A 15,310-nucleotide genomic window follows, 5' to 3' on the forward strand; every position below is an offset into this window, starting at 1 on the left:
AGTTTTCTCCAAAGCAGAACAGCCCGAAAATCTGAAGTTCACGGATTGCAATGTCCCCTCACCTGACAGCTCCTCGCCCTCTCCTCAGAGCAGACTCCATGCCGGCAGCAGGGCCTGGCTCCACTTATCAGTAATAGTGGGCTTCAGAAGCTCTGACAAGTTTTACATGTGAAAGATTATCCAGTCGAGGATTAATTAACACACTCAAATTAGAACCCCTTGGCTATGATTATCATATTACCCGGCCCAGCAGAGGTGACGGCGGATGCGGTGAGCGCCGTGGTACGAAGCAGCCCCGGCTCCCCGGGCACACGGTGCCGCCGCTAGCGCTGCTGCCGTGTCCGGCGTCTGTCCTTGTGCTGCACGGTGGTGTGGCACCGGTGGCAGAGCTCAGCCGATGCCCGGCCGCGGTGGGCGCAGCATCCCTTGCAGAGAGCGGGCGGCCAGGGGGGCAGGGGCGGAGGTGCAGCCCTGGCAGGGCTCTGGGACCCCCTTTTCTCCAACACCAGGAGCAGCTATTTGAGAAGCAGAGGAGGGTTTTGCGTGACCCTACTGGCCGTTGTGCTGAGGTTCCTGTCCCTGCTCACCCCAGGGCCATCAGTTGCCCTCTCCCCCTTCCCTGCAGTGAGAGGGGTAACCTCTGCCCAGGCACGGGGGCTCGGGGGGAGCGTTTCCCGGCCGGCCATTGCTCAGCACGTGGGAAGACTGAACTTGTCAGCAAAATGACGTGCAGTCTAGAGCGTTCACCTTCCTCCCAGCCTTTTAACTCTCTGGTTGGAAATTTCTGGCTGCTGTGAATGGATCCGCGCAGTCCCTGTGTGCCCATTTCTCCATTCTCGCAGCCCAGCGCAGGACGGAGCCCAGGTGAAAAGGGGCAGCCGGGCCCAACAGCTGCGATCCTGGGGGCAGCACGGCCTGTACATGGGCAAGCTCCACACACAGGGAATATAAAAAATATATTAAACTGTTCCCAAGGATAACGACAGCAATGCTCTTGAAAGTGAGACTGTCTTCCTGCTGTGGGGATCTTCCCTCGGTCCTCTCAGCCCGAGAGGCTGTTTCACATCCCATTGGGCAAACCCTGTTCCCTTTGGGGTGGCACACATCTCACATTTATAACATTTTGGTTGTTTTTCCCCTTTTACAACCAGCCAGCCGGGTTGTACATACAAGGGTGCTTGAGCTCCTAATTGTGTATCAGTTCCTCTGACCTCCAGCCACTTTTATTGCTTTGCTTTGAGGTCCCCGCAGTTTATGATTAACCCCTGGCACCAGGGGATGCTGAGCAGGAGCGATGCTGAGCGGCTGCTCTACAGGCTCCCATGTGGGAATGTCGTCCTCTGCCTGCTGCTGACTCTCACCTCCCGCCTGGGTCTGCTTTGCTATCAGACAGCATTGCAATTCCAGGTCTAGCTTGCTGCCAGCGGGAACCCAGGGTGCCTCTTATCTCTTGCTCGGTTTCCCTCTGTTCCTGGGGGACCCTGCTGTCCTGGTGGGCTCCATCTTCGGTCTTTTCTTCTCACTGCACTTTTACTTTCCCTTTGTCCCACGTTACAATGCCTCTCTCCTTACTGCGCTTTTTGGTTCATCTTCACACATGAGGGTCTGTTAACCCCCCCACCTCTGCTGAAGATGCTGAACAAAATGGGACAGTACTGGGTTTTGCAGACCTGCAGTAAAAGCCCATCAGGCCTCTCCTGGCAAGGGTGTCTGCTGTTGCTTTTATCTGCTGAGGAGTTTGGTGTTTGCAGGACAAGGGGGGCTGCACTGGGCACTAGCCCACTCTTCGACCCCCCAATCCCAACGGAGCCGGCACCCGCAGTGCCTGGCCCAGAATCAGGCACCCAGTTTTGTGTCCATCACAACCATGCATCATTGTTCTTTGGAAGGTTTGGGTTTTGACCCAAATCTGTGGCGCCGGTTGCTTTTCATGGCCACACTTGTTTCTACAGATTTGTTTTCTCCGAGTATTTGCTCTGTGGTTTTTCCTAGGGACAGCATGGTGGCTTTTCATCTGGGAGACCTGATGGTGAGGACAGGCCTTCCCAGAGCCACTCTGTGCGGAATTTTGTTTACTTTTTTTTACATATCTGCATGTGTGATTACTGAGAGAGGTATTTTAAAAGTAGCTCGGTGTTTCTTTCAGGGAGTTAGCAAAGAGCAGATTTATTTTCTGCTATGCTGAGAATTAACTCCCCTTTCTTCCTCTTCCCTCTGCCCCCGCTGGAAAGAGAGAGAATGCAGAAAAGAAGAAAGGATTTACATTGTGGTGGTGATTGGCACAGGCTGTGAATGAGAGGTCATTTCATCTGGCTGTTTCTTTTCAAGCGCTCTTTTTTTCATGCACACTGTATTCAGGCTGGGAGCATTCTTTCTTTTCAAAGCTTCTCTGTCTGTCTCTCTCTTCCCCCTCCTTTATTTTTCATCCCTTTTCTTTACTTTTGCTGTCTTTTCATTCTGTTTTTCTCCACCCCCTTGGGGCTCCATTTTTTCTTTCCTCTTTCCTCTATTCAGTTCCTTTTTTTCTTCTCGCATCTTTTTTGAATAGCTCTTCTATTTTCGGAGAGGAAAGGGAGTATGTCGAAGAGAAGTCATTGCAGCAAGGAGGAACTTGAAAGTCTTTCTTTCCCTGTTTATTTCACTTAAAAGCAAAAATTGTTTTCCAAGGGAGAGCGAGGTTTCTGTGCGAAGCCTTTGAAGCGAGACTGGGATGGCTGGCCAGGGTGGGATTTATCCCTGCTCCTCACCACACCACAAACACCATCGGTCCCAAACTGCTGACAAACGCCCAGACCCCCATAAAGCACAGGGAGGTCTGCGGGTCGGCGCTGTTTCGGCTGGGGTGTGGGTGCTCGTGCTGCAAGAGTGGGGTCCAGGCAGCAGCAGCCCCTCTCCCTCAGCTCTGGCCGGGCTCACCCCCAGCCACTGCTCACCCTGCACCTTCGGACAGCAATTACTTGTATCTAATCACTATTTCTGTTGCTGGTGCTCCTGTGCAAGTGAACAGGAGCATTTTAAGACATGATGTGATGATAAGCTCTGAAAGCAAGATCCTGAGAGCTTTCTGCTGCAGTGTGTGTCCCTGCGTGGCATTGGGGAGGAGGCAGGTGGATGGGGACGGAGAGGCCACGTTTGCATCATTTTGAAGGGGGAACGTTGTGCTTGCGCAAGTAGCCCATGAGAAAATGTGGGACGTGCTGGAGTGCTGTGCCGGGGAGTGGTGCTGGGTCCCTGGGGTGCAGGGTGGCCATTGGCCATGGAGAGTCACTGTGCTCAGATCTGATGGCCATGGGGCTTCAGGGTACCAGGGTTCTGTGGGTTCTGGCCCTTCCACAGCAGAAGAGCAGGAAGGGTCTCGTACATGTCCATAAGGCCACAGCAATTCCAGTCGGGTCTAAGGAAAACGCCCTCGCTCAGCAGGACGAGGCTGGTTGCCGAGCCACTGCTCCTCAGATGCAGTTTGGTGCCACCAGCAGCTCGCCATCAGAGCTCTCCTAGCAGCTCCGTCGTCTTCCTTCGAGAAGAGCTGCCTAGACAGAAGGGCTTATAAATCAGGCTTAAAGCTTGATCAGTTTGGTCTTCTAAAGAAGAGACATTGTTGTGCCATGTAGCAAAGCAACAGGAGTTCCTCAAGGAAGGCAGCTGGGGCCGTGAGTGCTCCCAGCCCAAGTGCTGGTCTGGGCATTAACCATCAGCAGGCTTCGGTGTGGCTTTGGCTGCTCAAGGAGCAAAGGTTTCGCGATCCCTCGGCAGAAGTGGAGTGCTGGCTCCAGTATTTGCTGTGGCTCAGTCTGTCTGTGCACAGCAGTTTTCTAAGGAGACTTCCCTGGTGCGGAGACAGCATTCATGGTAATGAACCTGCTCCAATGGGCTCCTCGCTGTGCTGCGTACCACAAAACGGGGTTCCCCTGGAAGTGACCCCCTGCTGCCAAGTCATTCCCAGGCCTCCTCTCCTCCTTCCTACTGTCCCCCAGACCCCGGAGGAGCACATCCTCCCTGGGTGGCTCTCGTCCTTCTGCCAATCTCATGGCCAAACTGATTTTCAGAAAGAATCTTTTCCCCATTAATTTTAATCTCCCCTAGGTTGCTTTGAAATAAAGTAGAAGTTGAGGGCTGATCTAAGACACATGAACAGGCGTTGGACTGGAGCCACCGGCTTTCGTGTTGGCTGTGTTAGAGAGGGGCTGGAGGACGGGGCTCAGGACCGGCTGGCAAGGCTTCGCCCGGCACCCGGCAGCCAGGTCCTGCTGTGGAAAGCGAGGCAGAGAGCACGGGTGTGCGCCCAGGGCTGTTCCTCTCCTGCTAAAACAGAGGTTTGGGGCGAATAGCATGTGCACGGAAAATACAGCAAAGCAGGGACTCCTTGTACTACAGCCCTGACAGCAAAATGCAGGCCGGTGAGCCCTGTGGGCAGCTCAGGAGGGGGATATGGTAGCCCGATCCTGAACGTCTTGTAGTGTGAGAAGAGAATTCTGCTTCCCCTTTGTTTGAAGGGCTTTGGAGGAAGGTTGGAAGGGCCTTGCCAAAGCACGGTAACTTTATTGTCCTCTGGCAGAGGTGCACATCGGGGCTCAGGCATGGGCAGGGGTCCTGAGCCGTGCGGGTGGGCTCCAGGAGGAGCAGGAAGCAAGCTGGTGGTACGACAGTTAATGAAGTAGATTATTTTTTTTAAGTGAGATTCAAATAATTGTAACCCCAAGATAGAGAAGACATTGGAGGAGATGAAAAGGGAGAGAGAAAGAAAGGAAGCAAAGGACAGAGGTTTGGAATAGAGAGGGAGATTAGGAGATAGATGAAAGAGAAAGGAGAAAGATAAGAGGGAGAGAGGGGACAGATCTCCAGCGTGAGATGGGCGTTGCCAGGGAAACGGGAAGAATGAGGGAGCGATGGAGGGATGGAGGAGCGGAGGATGCTGGGGGCGGGGAGCGACGATGGAGGGATGGAGGCTCAGTCTCCGGTGGAGGAGGAAAGTGGATTCTCAGCAGAAAGGGAAGCCGGAGGAGGGATGTCCCGAGTCAGCGTGGGTGCCTGTCTGCTGGGAAGCTGTGACAGCATTCGGGATCGCGGCTCCGTCCCTCCGCAGTGAACGGCTGCGCCATCCACTGCTGCTCACAAGCTGACCCCTCTCACCCTGCGTTTCCATCAGCTGAAACATTGCTTGCCCACCGCAGGGAGGCTTTCCTCAGAAACTGGACACCACACTGCGCCCATACCTAGTCAAACACGTGGATCTTCTTCTGGAGGGCTGGTGGGAGGTGGGAGAGGATCAGACCTGGGAGGGAGAGCCCTTGCCTCTGCTTGGCCTCAATATTTATATTCCACTTCCAGACGCAGCTGCTGTATTTCAAAGATAAAAAAGGTAGCGTGTGTGTGACGGTGAGGCCAAGAGGGCAGAGCGGTGACCTGCTTGCAGGGGAGGACGGGCACCGAGGTGCCATGCATGCCGTGGTGGCGGGCAAGGGCAAGGGCAGTGCCAGAGCTTGGCTGGTGCCGCCTGAGCCGGTGCCAGCCCGAACGCCACGTGTGCCTGCACTGAGCCGGTGCTCGGTGGGCAGGCGCTCACCGCTCGCCGGCAGCAGGACGGTGGCTTCCCAGCACTGCCACCCTCCTCGCAGCAGCAGAGCGGTGCCCGGTTCCCTACCCGTGGAGCAAAGGTTCCCCAGCAGAAATCGAGTGCTGGGTCGGGATAAATCCCGGTGTAATTTATTGCAGTCGCAGGCGGCTCCCGCAGCCAGAGCGGGGGCTGCCGGGCAGAGCCCGCGGCATGATGGGGCATGGGGCCAGGGCTGGAAAAAGAAACAACTTGCTTGAAAACCTGCAGTAATGGTGAAGCTTCGCTCGTGAGCGGGGTGCTTCCAAAGCAGAACCCCTCCTTCCATGACACTGCGGGCGTCATTTCAAAGCCCAGAGAGAGTTTTGTGCTCGGCGGCTTCGGCTGGTTCCTGGGAAGGTCTCAAAGGCGCCGGCTGCTCCCGCATCCCTGGGTGGCAATGGGGGGTGACCAGGCGGCTTCGTGCTCAGTACACATTTATTCTGCAGAAATGACAATCTCCAGTTATTTGAAAAACATTCCTTTTCCCCTTCCAGTCAGAGTTTGCCAATAACCTAGTGGCTTCAAAAAGGTAAATATTTACTTCTCACCAAGGAATATAATGGCTGGGGTAAGAATCACTAAAAGCAATATCAACAGAGTGATTGGGGAATGGTTTAACTTGATCTGACAAAGGGTGTGCCGCTCCCTTCCCAAGACATTGTCATATGGACCTGAAGTCGTCATTTTCCCCAATTTTTTTTCCACCTAATCTTACTAAAAAACATTATCTATATCATGCTGCAGATTGTAGGTTGTGTTCTTTTTCTTTTCTTTTAAATCAAAGCCCCCAAAGATGATAATTCCTCCACCCAGAATCACTTCACGTGATACACATCATACCATGTATGTCTTTCCTTGTCAGAAAGCATATCAGAGGCTGAAGGCAGCAGTTCTGCCTTCTAATCAACTCACAATAAGTAGTTTTTTCTTTTTTCTAGAGAAGTCAGTAACAAAAGTTTTCCTTAAAAAATTGAGTTAGATAGTATCTAATGTGGAGACACTGATTGAATGAATTTAAAAATTGTTTTGATTTCTTTCAAAATGTGGAGTTTATTTGGTAGCAGGAACCCAGCACCACGCATCCTCTTTCCTGTTTCTCAGAACTTAAGCTCATTATTTCAAGTCCAGTTTATCTGCAACAGATGTCAGTTGTGAGGCGAGAAGTGGTGTTTTCGGTTCTGCCAGGCTCAGGTGCGTGCCCCCCGTGTTCCACAGCTCTTGACCTTGACCAGCCCTGGTGATGGGAGCTTGTGCAGCAAGACAGACGTTTGGGCTTGGATGTACCCGGTGTTTGAGCCTGGCTGCAGCAAGCCCTTCCCGCAGTGTCGGATGGATCATCCTGCGTGGGAAAGCTTTCATGGCCCCAGCAGAGCACGGGAGACCCCACTCATCCTTCCCTTGCTCAGCCACAGCTCAGTGTTTAGTGAAACCAAGATGAACTCGTAAATCCTTAGGCCTGATACAGGACTACTCTGGATCAGTTTTATGAATAATTTTAGATATTGTGATTTTCAGGAAACAAAAAATTTTTCTGTTTACAATTTTTGTGGGTGCTTTGAGCAGCTTTATGTGAAAACTGCAAGAAAGATGAAAGACTGATTTTTCCTTTATTAAATTTAAATGAAAGCTTCTTTTAAGTAAGGAAGAAAAATAAAATCAAAGGTATTCTCACAAATATTACAGATGTGTTGATCGGCCATTTTCCATTAAAAATTGTTGAAAAGATTTAACACCTTCTCCCCCTACAAGATCACACCCGCATGCCCAACTTCACCCAGTCATCTTTAGCCCCTATTTATGTTCGGGCTCAACCCCAGCACCCCAGGAGCTTTGCACGTTGCCTCCACTGCCGCGTCTGCTCGGCAGAGGGGGTTCTGCACAGGGTCCCGCAACGGGGGTCCCGCAAAGGGGCTTCCGCAATGGGGGTCCTGCAAAGGGCTCCTGCAAAAGGGGTCCGGCAGCCCCCCGGCTCTGACGGCGCCTTCCATGGGGTGGGAGCCCACTGGAGTTAGGGTGTGGGAGGTGCATCTCCTGCAGCTGCGGTGTACACCCCTTGGACGGCCAGCGCAGGGGCGCAGGTTGGGCTCCCGCAGCCCCGGGAACTTGGCACTGTGCAGGTTTAAAGCCGAGGAGCTTTAAGGGAGGTGCTCTCTGCCCGCCCAGGACAGCCTGATTGCATTGCTCGGGTTGCACCATTGGTTTTCTTTCAGAAGGGAACAAGTCCTAAAGGTCCTCCCAGATTGCTGTTGGGTTTGTCATACAGCTTGTAACACAGAATCTGGGTGCAGAGGTGAGTTAGACGAGATAAGCTGCCTCTGGTGCCAGCTGGGCCCTGGCACTCGCTCATGTGCCGGCACTTACCCTCTGATGGGCCAGTGATAACAGGCGGTGATAACATAGGGTGGCTGCTGGCAGTAAGGAGGGTTCCTGTGGCCCTGGTGGGGGTGTCACTGCTCCTTGGGAAGGCTGCGAAAGGTAAATCTCAAACCCTTTGGATTTTGGATGTCCTTGACTCCCTTTCCTGCAAGAAGGGCTGGGTGAAGTTTGGTGACTGTATGGCTCACCCTGCTGCCTCTGGGGCTGATGTAAAGAGTAGCAGAGCAAAGGGTGTTTGATCAGTAAATGGAGCCTGATAGAAAATGAGGGTCTCTGCAATAGTTAATACCTTGAGCTGCGGTCCCTTGCGGAGCACCTTCAATGGGCCTTGAGCTGGGATGGTGCTTTGTGGGAGTGGGTGGTCCTTTTACTCTGGTTCCCCCCATCAGATCTGGGTGTTGCAGGCAAACCTTGTTTGTGTGCACAGGTGAGGTTTCCATGAACCAGACATAATTTTTTTAAGCTGCTTAATTCAGGATTACCAAAAGTCTCATTTCCAGAGCTGCTGTGTTGGTGTCTGTTGTGGCTTGGCTGCACTAGGTGCTGGTGGAGGGGCTGGGTGGGATGATAGTGCAAGGTGGTAGAGGCGCTTGGGAGTGGCTGAGTGAAACTGAGGGAGTTAAAATGGGAAGGGAAGGGAAAATTGTCCAGAGATGGATGGTGCTCAGTCTAGTGCAGTAGCTGAAAAATCAAATCCAGCAAGAAATGTACTGGGAGATGAAGAGGCTGTTGGGCAAAACCCTGCTGCAGGAGGGGACCTGTCTGGTGTAAGAGGCCCCAGGTGAGAGGTGTTTGGGTCGTTAAAGATGAAGCAAGAGAGGTAAAATTACAGAAGGAAGTGAAAGCTATGTAACAAAAAAACCAAAACCAAAAACTTTAAGTGCTTAAAGACCGGGAGGTGAGTGAGGAGCTGGTGGAGGCTCTGAGGAGGCATCCGGGACTGGGGCAGGCAGGAACCGCAGGGATGTGCCAGGGCAGAGCCTGACTCTTCCCAGCTGCGTTGAGAAAGACAAGAGGAGAAGAGAGATTGCACTGAGACAAAACCCTCCAGGAGTGGGAGGAGAAATGCTGCAAGAAAACTGAATTTCACAACCCCCAGCGGAGCAGGGACGGGAGCTGCTGCGTGGCCCCGGGTGCGTCCTTCCCACGAGCATCGGAGAAGGGAGACCGGCGGTGGTGGCCAGGGAGTGGCGGATGAGGGGGACCAGGAGAACACAGACGTCTTTCGGAGGGGATGCCAACAAGTGCGTTTGTGTAACCCCATGTGCAGGAAGGGTGGGGGCGGGCGAGTGTCTCCATCGGCAAATGAGCTGGAGAGCACCTAAACCTGAACTAAAGGTTTTGATTTAAGCCCAGAAGCTGGTTCAGTTCCCAGCTATGGTATGTGGGCAGGGATGGCTGACTTTGAGCGAAAACCTGCCAGGTACAGCCACGGGAAGGATCTGGAGACTTGAGCTGGGGAGGAAGAGGAGTTGCTCTTGTCTTAATATTGATCTCAGTAGCAACACATTTAATTTATTTAGTTTTTCTGATCTGAGAGGTGGAACAGAGGGATGAGCTGAACACATAAAACAATAGTTGGAAAAGGGGATTAGGGAAGTCAGCATGGAGAGCTGTAAAGGTGACGTATGGAGCATATAGCTGTGGGAGAGCAGACCCCGTCCCCAGCAGTGTGTGATACGGCACCGGGCAGTAGGGCCTGTCCCCTTGGGGTGGGGGCAGGAAGCTGCAGAAATGGTATGATACTGCAAAACCAGGAGCATTTTAAAAAAAAAATCAGCACCCGCAGCAGAGCTGGAACCCCAGCCCGCAGCACTACCGTGCATGTGCCTTTTTACAGTAATACTTGCAACTCTTCCTCAAAAACGGATCTTGGCGTTGTATGTAGCGAAATAGATAACAGACTTCGCCCCCAGAAAACAGACAGTCGAAGGGAAGGATGGGGCAAGCAGGTAAGCAGAAGAGCACAAAGACATGGGTGCCTTGCTGGAGCTGCCCCATTGCTGCTGGGTGTCGGCAAGGCATGGGTGTGCTCTAGGAAGAGATGGAAAGAAATCGGTGTAGTAGCAGATTTTTGCATAGGTTTTTTTCCCTGAAAAGTTGTGAATATGTTGAAAAATGGGGTGGTGAAATTTGTCATTGCTGGTGCATTTGTTTGTTGGCAAGCAAGAAGAGATAGGATGAGAAAGGGCTTAAAAGGCGAGCAGCTTGTGCCTGGTGCAGAGCTGAAAGATGGGAGGGAGAACTAACAGGGTCACAACCAGAAGTCAGCAGCACAACTCCTGCACAAGTGTCTCCCATCTGTCTGAGGGGAGCAGGACGCTGCTGGCCAGTGCGGCACAGAGCTCTGCTCCAAATCAAGCTTTGGAATGATTAATAGTTACTGAAATGTTCAGTTTGTGGGTATGGAAAAGAAAGCCAGATCTTGGATTGCACAAGAACCTGGAGTACAGATGGGGGAGGTCAGTGCAGGACCACAGGGATGGTGGGCATGAAGGCAGGAGGAGATGTTTGCAGGACTGGGGTGGGAAAGCACAAGGGGAGTTCAGTTTAAGGTTCAGCCTGGCATCGTTTGCTCTTTGTGGGGTGGAAGATGGGGGAGAGGGGGATTTGCCCAACTCCTCCTCTTACTCTTAACCTGCTAGCTTGCCTCTGGGGTCGTGTGCCTGTAGCCCACCTTCCCCACTCAGCCTGCGTGTCCCCCTTGGGCAGAAGAAAGGGCATGTCCTGTTTGCTGGCCAGACTCTACTTATTTTCTAGGGGCATTATCAAGGCAGTATGGCCCTTTGTAAGGCTCCTGACAGTCTCCTTTTCTGCAGAGGGATGGAGTTTACTTGTTAGAGCATCTTACAGCTCCTGGAGACCCAGCCTGGTGCTCTGGCACTGGAGCAACGCTGGGACTGTTGCTTTGCCAGGATGGACCAGCAGAATCCTCTCTCGTCTGTGCCCTGCTGCCCATGGGTCTTTCTGCTGTGGTGCTGCAGCTCCTGAGTCCCCAGTTTTGGAGAGATGAGTCTTTAACAGCTCAGCTGGTGGTATTTTGTCGGCACCAGGAGGGACAATGTATTTGTGCTTATTTGCCTTCCCCCTGCCCCTTCTCGTGCAGCTGAGGTGGGTCAGGACTGAGCGGGTGCTGCCAGGGCGAGTTCCTTCTGCTGCACTGCCCCAGCTGTGGGCCTGTGAGGGGGAAAGCGGCCGCGGTCACCAGCCCTTGGCTCCTCCGGCAGCCTGGTCGCTGCTGTGCCGGGGCTGTGGAGGGGTCCTGCACAGGGATCTCTCTGGGATTTCTCGGGAGGCTGAGAGCTCTGGCTGGGTTTTGGGTTCAGGTGTGCAAGTGCTGCACAAGCCTCTGCCCAGCATCTGGGTGCTCCGCGTGCTTCAGCCCTGGGCGTGCATTGCCTGGCTTCACCCAGGAGCGATTGCTTCATGTGGGACTGGCTGTGGCAGGTCTGTGCTCAGCTGCAGCGCTGGACCAGAGGCCCTCTGAGGCCGCTGCTTTGGCTTCTTGAGCAAGATTGGAAGCGGCTCCCTGGGGAGCAGAGGTTTAGGCGGTGCTCTGCACCCCCCGGGGTGTCAGGGTGTTTCCTGGGGGAATTGAAATACGTGACCCACTGTTACTTGCCACTGTGTTGGGAAACAGTGTTTCCAGCCCGCTCTGCAAGACTGGAGAAGGCTGAACGGGGAAGTGAGAGTGAGAAGTGAAACAAAAGCGTCTGTCCCATTCCCCACTTCTCTCCCTGCGGTGTTTGTGCAGCTGCAGCAGCAGTTCTGCCGAGTTGTTGTGGCCTTGCTCTCTTGAATAGCAAAGCTCCATTTCTCATGTACCAGGGCTTGTGCGCTCGATAAAAAAGTGTGAAGAGCGATTTGTGTAACACAAGGCTTTTATTTTTGTATTGAGGGCCCAAAGGAGCGGAGCTCGTCCGCTTTCTCGGAGTGCCCCGGAGTAGGAATCCACCATTTACTTTCTTCTAAAAGCCTCTGGTTTAGGGTGGTTGTTCTTAAAACATATCGGCGCTGGTCTCGGGAGTGTATGTGGATGTGTCATTCTTTCAGCTTCCTTCTCTTGTGGTGCTCGTACTCGGGGGCAGAGACCCGGAGGTGTGCTGGGTGGTCCAGCTGACCCCTCTGCAGTGCTGGAGATTTGGGGAGAACAGTTGGGTCCAATCTCGTGTCCCTTCTCCCCTCTCATCTCCTGGAGGCTGCCAGCTGGCTGTGGGGCTGTCCAGGTCCTGTGTTGCCCTTGCGTTGCCCTTGCACAGTGCTTACTGGCACCTGCCATGGGGAGCAGGATCTGGCAGTGCCCTCCCGTCCCCAGCTGGGAGCTGGGCTAACAACATGCTGCTGCAGGAGGCGGCGTGTGGGTGCTTATCGTCCTGTATAAGTGGCTGTGGAGAAATCCTTGGGAAAAGTGAGATCTTAATGGGACTGGAAGAGACATCCAGTGTATGTGGAAATAGCAACTGTGCCCCAAACCAAGGAGGAAAACAAAATCCAAGACCAAATTGGAAGGCCTTCCCTGCTTCCCACTCACCAGGGCAGAGCAGAGGGACCCCCAGCTTCCCTGTCTGGGCTGAGACCCTGAGGAGCAGGCTCTTGATTTCAGCTTCCTCAACTCCAGCAAGAATTACATTAGCAGATCCGCCAAGGCAGCGGCACTGCTCGCACGCTCCTTCTGGGAAGCTGCCACTCGCCTCCGGCCGCCCCAGAGCCCTGGCCTTGCGCTGCCTGTCACCCAAGCCTCTGGCCGGTGTCCGCTTGGGACCCGGCTCGCAACGCGGGCCGGGGTGGGTGCTCAGTGGCGATGGACGGGCCCGCTGCCGGTTGGGGAAGTTTGAGCAGGAAAGCGGGACTTGCTCCAGCCCTTGCGAGCTGGCGGGGGTGTCTGTGTGGGGGTGCCTTGCCTTGGGCTGTTTTCCCTGGCGGGGACAGGGAGTGGCGAGCCGAGGCAGGGCCCCCCCCCCGGGTAGGAGGAGGAGGATGACAACAACAACAACAGCAGCGCGCCCTCGCACCGCGGCTGCCCGGGCGATGGTCAGCCCGGACCCCCCGGGAGTCTCCCGGGCGCGGGGGTCCCGGGGCGGGGGTAGCGGCCGGCCGGGGGGGGGGCCCGGGGCCGGGCTGTGCGTGCCGGCTGCTCCCTCCTCTTCCTCCTCATCTTCCTCCCCATCCTTCCTCCCACCCCTCCTCCTCCTCCTGCCACCGCCCTCCCTCGCTCCTCGCTTTGTTTCGCTGCCTCCGCACTCCCCCTCCCCCATCTCCTCCCCATCCTCCTCCCCCCATCCTCTTCCTCCTCCTCCCCCCCCATCCTCCTCCATCTCCTCTCTGCCCGGTTCCGCAGGGTTTCTCCCCGGCTCCGTGCCGGGGGCTGGAGGTGCGAGGGGCTGAGGCCGCCCCCCTTGCCTGGTCTCCCCTCCATTTCTGGCCGGCAGCCTCCCCAGATCCCACTCTCTGGCCGGTGGCTCCGTACAGCCCGTCTCCCTCCTGGCTGCCATGGGGAAGGGATGCCCATGCAGGCAGAGGTGCTCAGCTGGGCCCTTTCCCCTGCCCGAGCGAGGGGAGCAGCCAGAGGGTGCTGGGAGCCATGGCCAGAGGGTGCTGGAGCTGCTGGCAAAGGGCCCGGCTGCCATGCCAGGGCAGAGGCGGTTGGAGCTAGGGGACAGAGGGCTGGGGACAGCAGTGTCCACGCAGGCACCAGGGCCCACTTCCCCCTCCCCGCCCTGAGCATCTCCTCTTCCCTGGCCGTGCTGGCAGGTCACACGCTCAGCCTCGGGAGGGTCCCCTCGCCGGGAGCATCAGACCCTGGGTTGAGGGTGCCCGATCCTGTGGCTGGATCCAGGGCAGCGGGGGCTGAGCAGCCCGCGCAGCCTGAGCCCCCAGGCAGCTGACCCCGCGCAGTCGGTGTCTCTCCCCTTCTCTAGCTCTTCCTGTTTTCGTGCCGGTTCTTTTCCCCTTCCCCATCACTTCCCTTTCCCCAGAGGGATGTGTGTGCTGTGACCTGGTGTTTCGGTGGGCACAGAGCCGGCGTGAGAGCACGCACAGGACAGATTCTTCAGGGCCGTGCAGGAACCAGCAAGAGCAGGCAGCTGGTGGTGGCTTTGCCTGCAGTGGTGTGTTTGCAGTGGGAGAGGCCAGTGTGCTCTGGCCAGCGCTCCTCATCCCTGCAGCCTGTAACTGGCCTGGCTGGCAAGCTGCTGGTGGGACACAGAGTGGAGGCCGTGTGGGTGCCACAGTGAGAACCGTGCGGATGATAAGCTGGTAAAACGAGGTTTCTCCAGGCAGAGAGTGGTTCTTTAGCCCACGATTGCCTCTCATGCCATGCAGGTGCTCCTGGGACTGCAACATAATCTGGTTTAGAGTTTATTCCTGTTTTACCTCCCCCATAGGATTTCTCTTTGTTGTAGCTGCAGAAGTAATTATATTTAGGAGAACGTTCTTCACCGCAGGAGGAAGCAGCAGCCTCCTTGCTTTCATCTGGTGGCAGCTCTCCAAGCACCTCCTTGCCCATCCTCGCCAGCTGCCCCAGGGCTGCTGGGGGCCCTGGGCTGCACCCCATCAATGGGGGTCCTGGGCTGGCTTGGCCTGGGGGAGTTTGGCACTGCTGCTCAGGGCTCTGCCTCCCTCCAGGACCCTGACCCTTCCTCTCTGGGGTGGGTACAGGGCTGTCGGACCCCTGAGCACGAGCAAGCTGAGCTTGAGGATGTTCTCAAAGTGTTGTTTTAATACTTGCAAAACAAAATGCATGAACGACCCTCCAGCTGAAGGGAGTGTTTTGGCAGCCGGTGTGTCTTTCCCCAGCCTACCAGTGGGCTGCTCTGCTGGCAGACCTGCCTGTGCCTTTACATCTCGCCTGCTTCTCATTTTGCTCTGTTTTGCTTTGTCTGATGGTCTCCCCTCCCTGTTTTCCAGCCTGAATTGCCAAGGAACCTGTGGTCACCAACTGGAGGGATCTGGGGATGGATGGCAAAACTGCATCCCCAAGGCGCAGTGGTGCCTGCCCCACTCGGTGCAGCAGCTCCTCTGTGCTTTGCTATCCCAGATTGCCAGGTTGTTTATGGCAGCAATTCCTCGGATTGCTGGCCAGCTGCCCCTGAATTCTCCTAAAAGGGCTGGTGCTGGTGGGGCAGGTGCAGGCTCTGTCCACCTGGTGAGGAATGCCGGATCTTCAGAAGGGCCTCATCCCTCCCTGCGGCTGTTCCTATGCCGGTCACATCACTTCAGTGGGGACGTGCCCCGTGCTCTGCTCTCCAGGCTGGTGGGACCCCAGAGACCACCAGAGCACAGGGAGCTCCTGGTTTGTCTCAGGCTCAGGAGCAGAGCTGCTGTCCCCGGGGTGCTCCGCGC

The 15,310-nt window shown here is 55.2% G+C and overlaps 1 protein-coding gene across 3 annotated transcripts in view; it reads left to right on the forward strand.

Annotated features, from left to right (window-relative positions):
- Positions 1-15,310, forward strand: part of ZNF710 (zinc finger protein 710) — a 33,946-nt gene that overhangs the window by 10,703 nt on the left and 7,933 nt on the right. For 2 of the 3 annotated variants that reach the window (XM_030014802.2, XM_030014803.2), the window contains exon 1: positions 8,014-9,213. The exons of the other annotated variant lie outside the window; for it this stretch is intronic. In XM_030014802.2, the coding sequence (XP_029870662.1) occupies positions 9,164-9,213 (50 nt within the window). In that variant the 5' untranslated portion in view covers positions 8,014-9,163. Of the gene's footprint in view, positions 1-8,013; positions 9,214-15,310 lie in introns of those variants that run through there. 3 annotated transcript variants of the gene reach the window in all.

The sequence above is a fragment of the Aquila chrysaetos genome, chromosome 5 (assembly GCF_900496995.4).
Source record: "Aquila chrysaetos chrysaetos chromosome 5, bAquChr1.4, whole genome shotgun sequence".
NCBI classification, from domain to species: Eukaryota; Metazoa; Chordata; class Aves; order Accipitriformes; family Accipitridae; genus Aquila; species Aquila chrysaetos.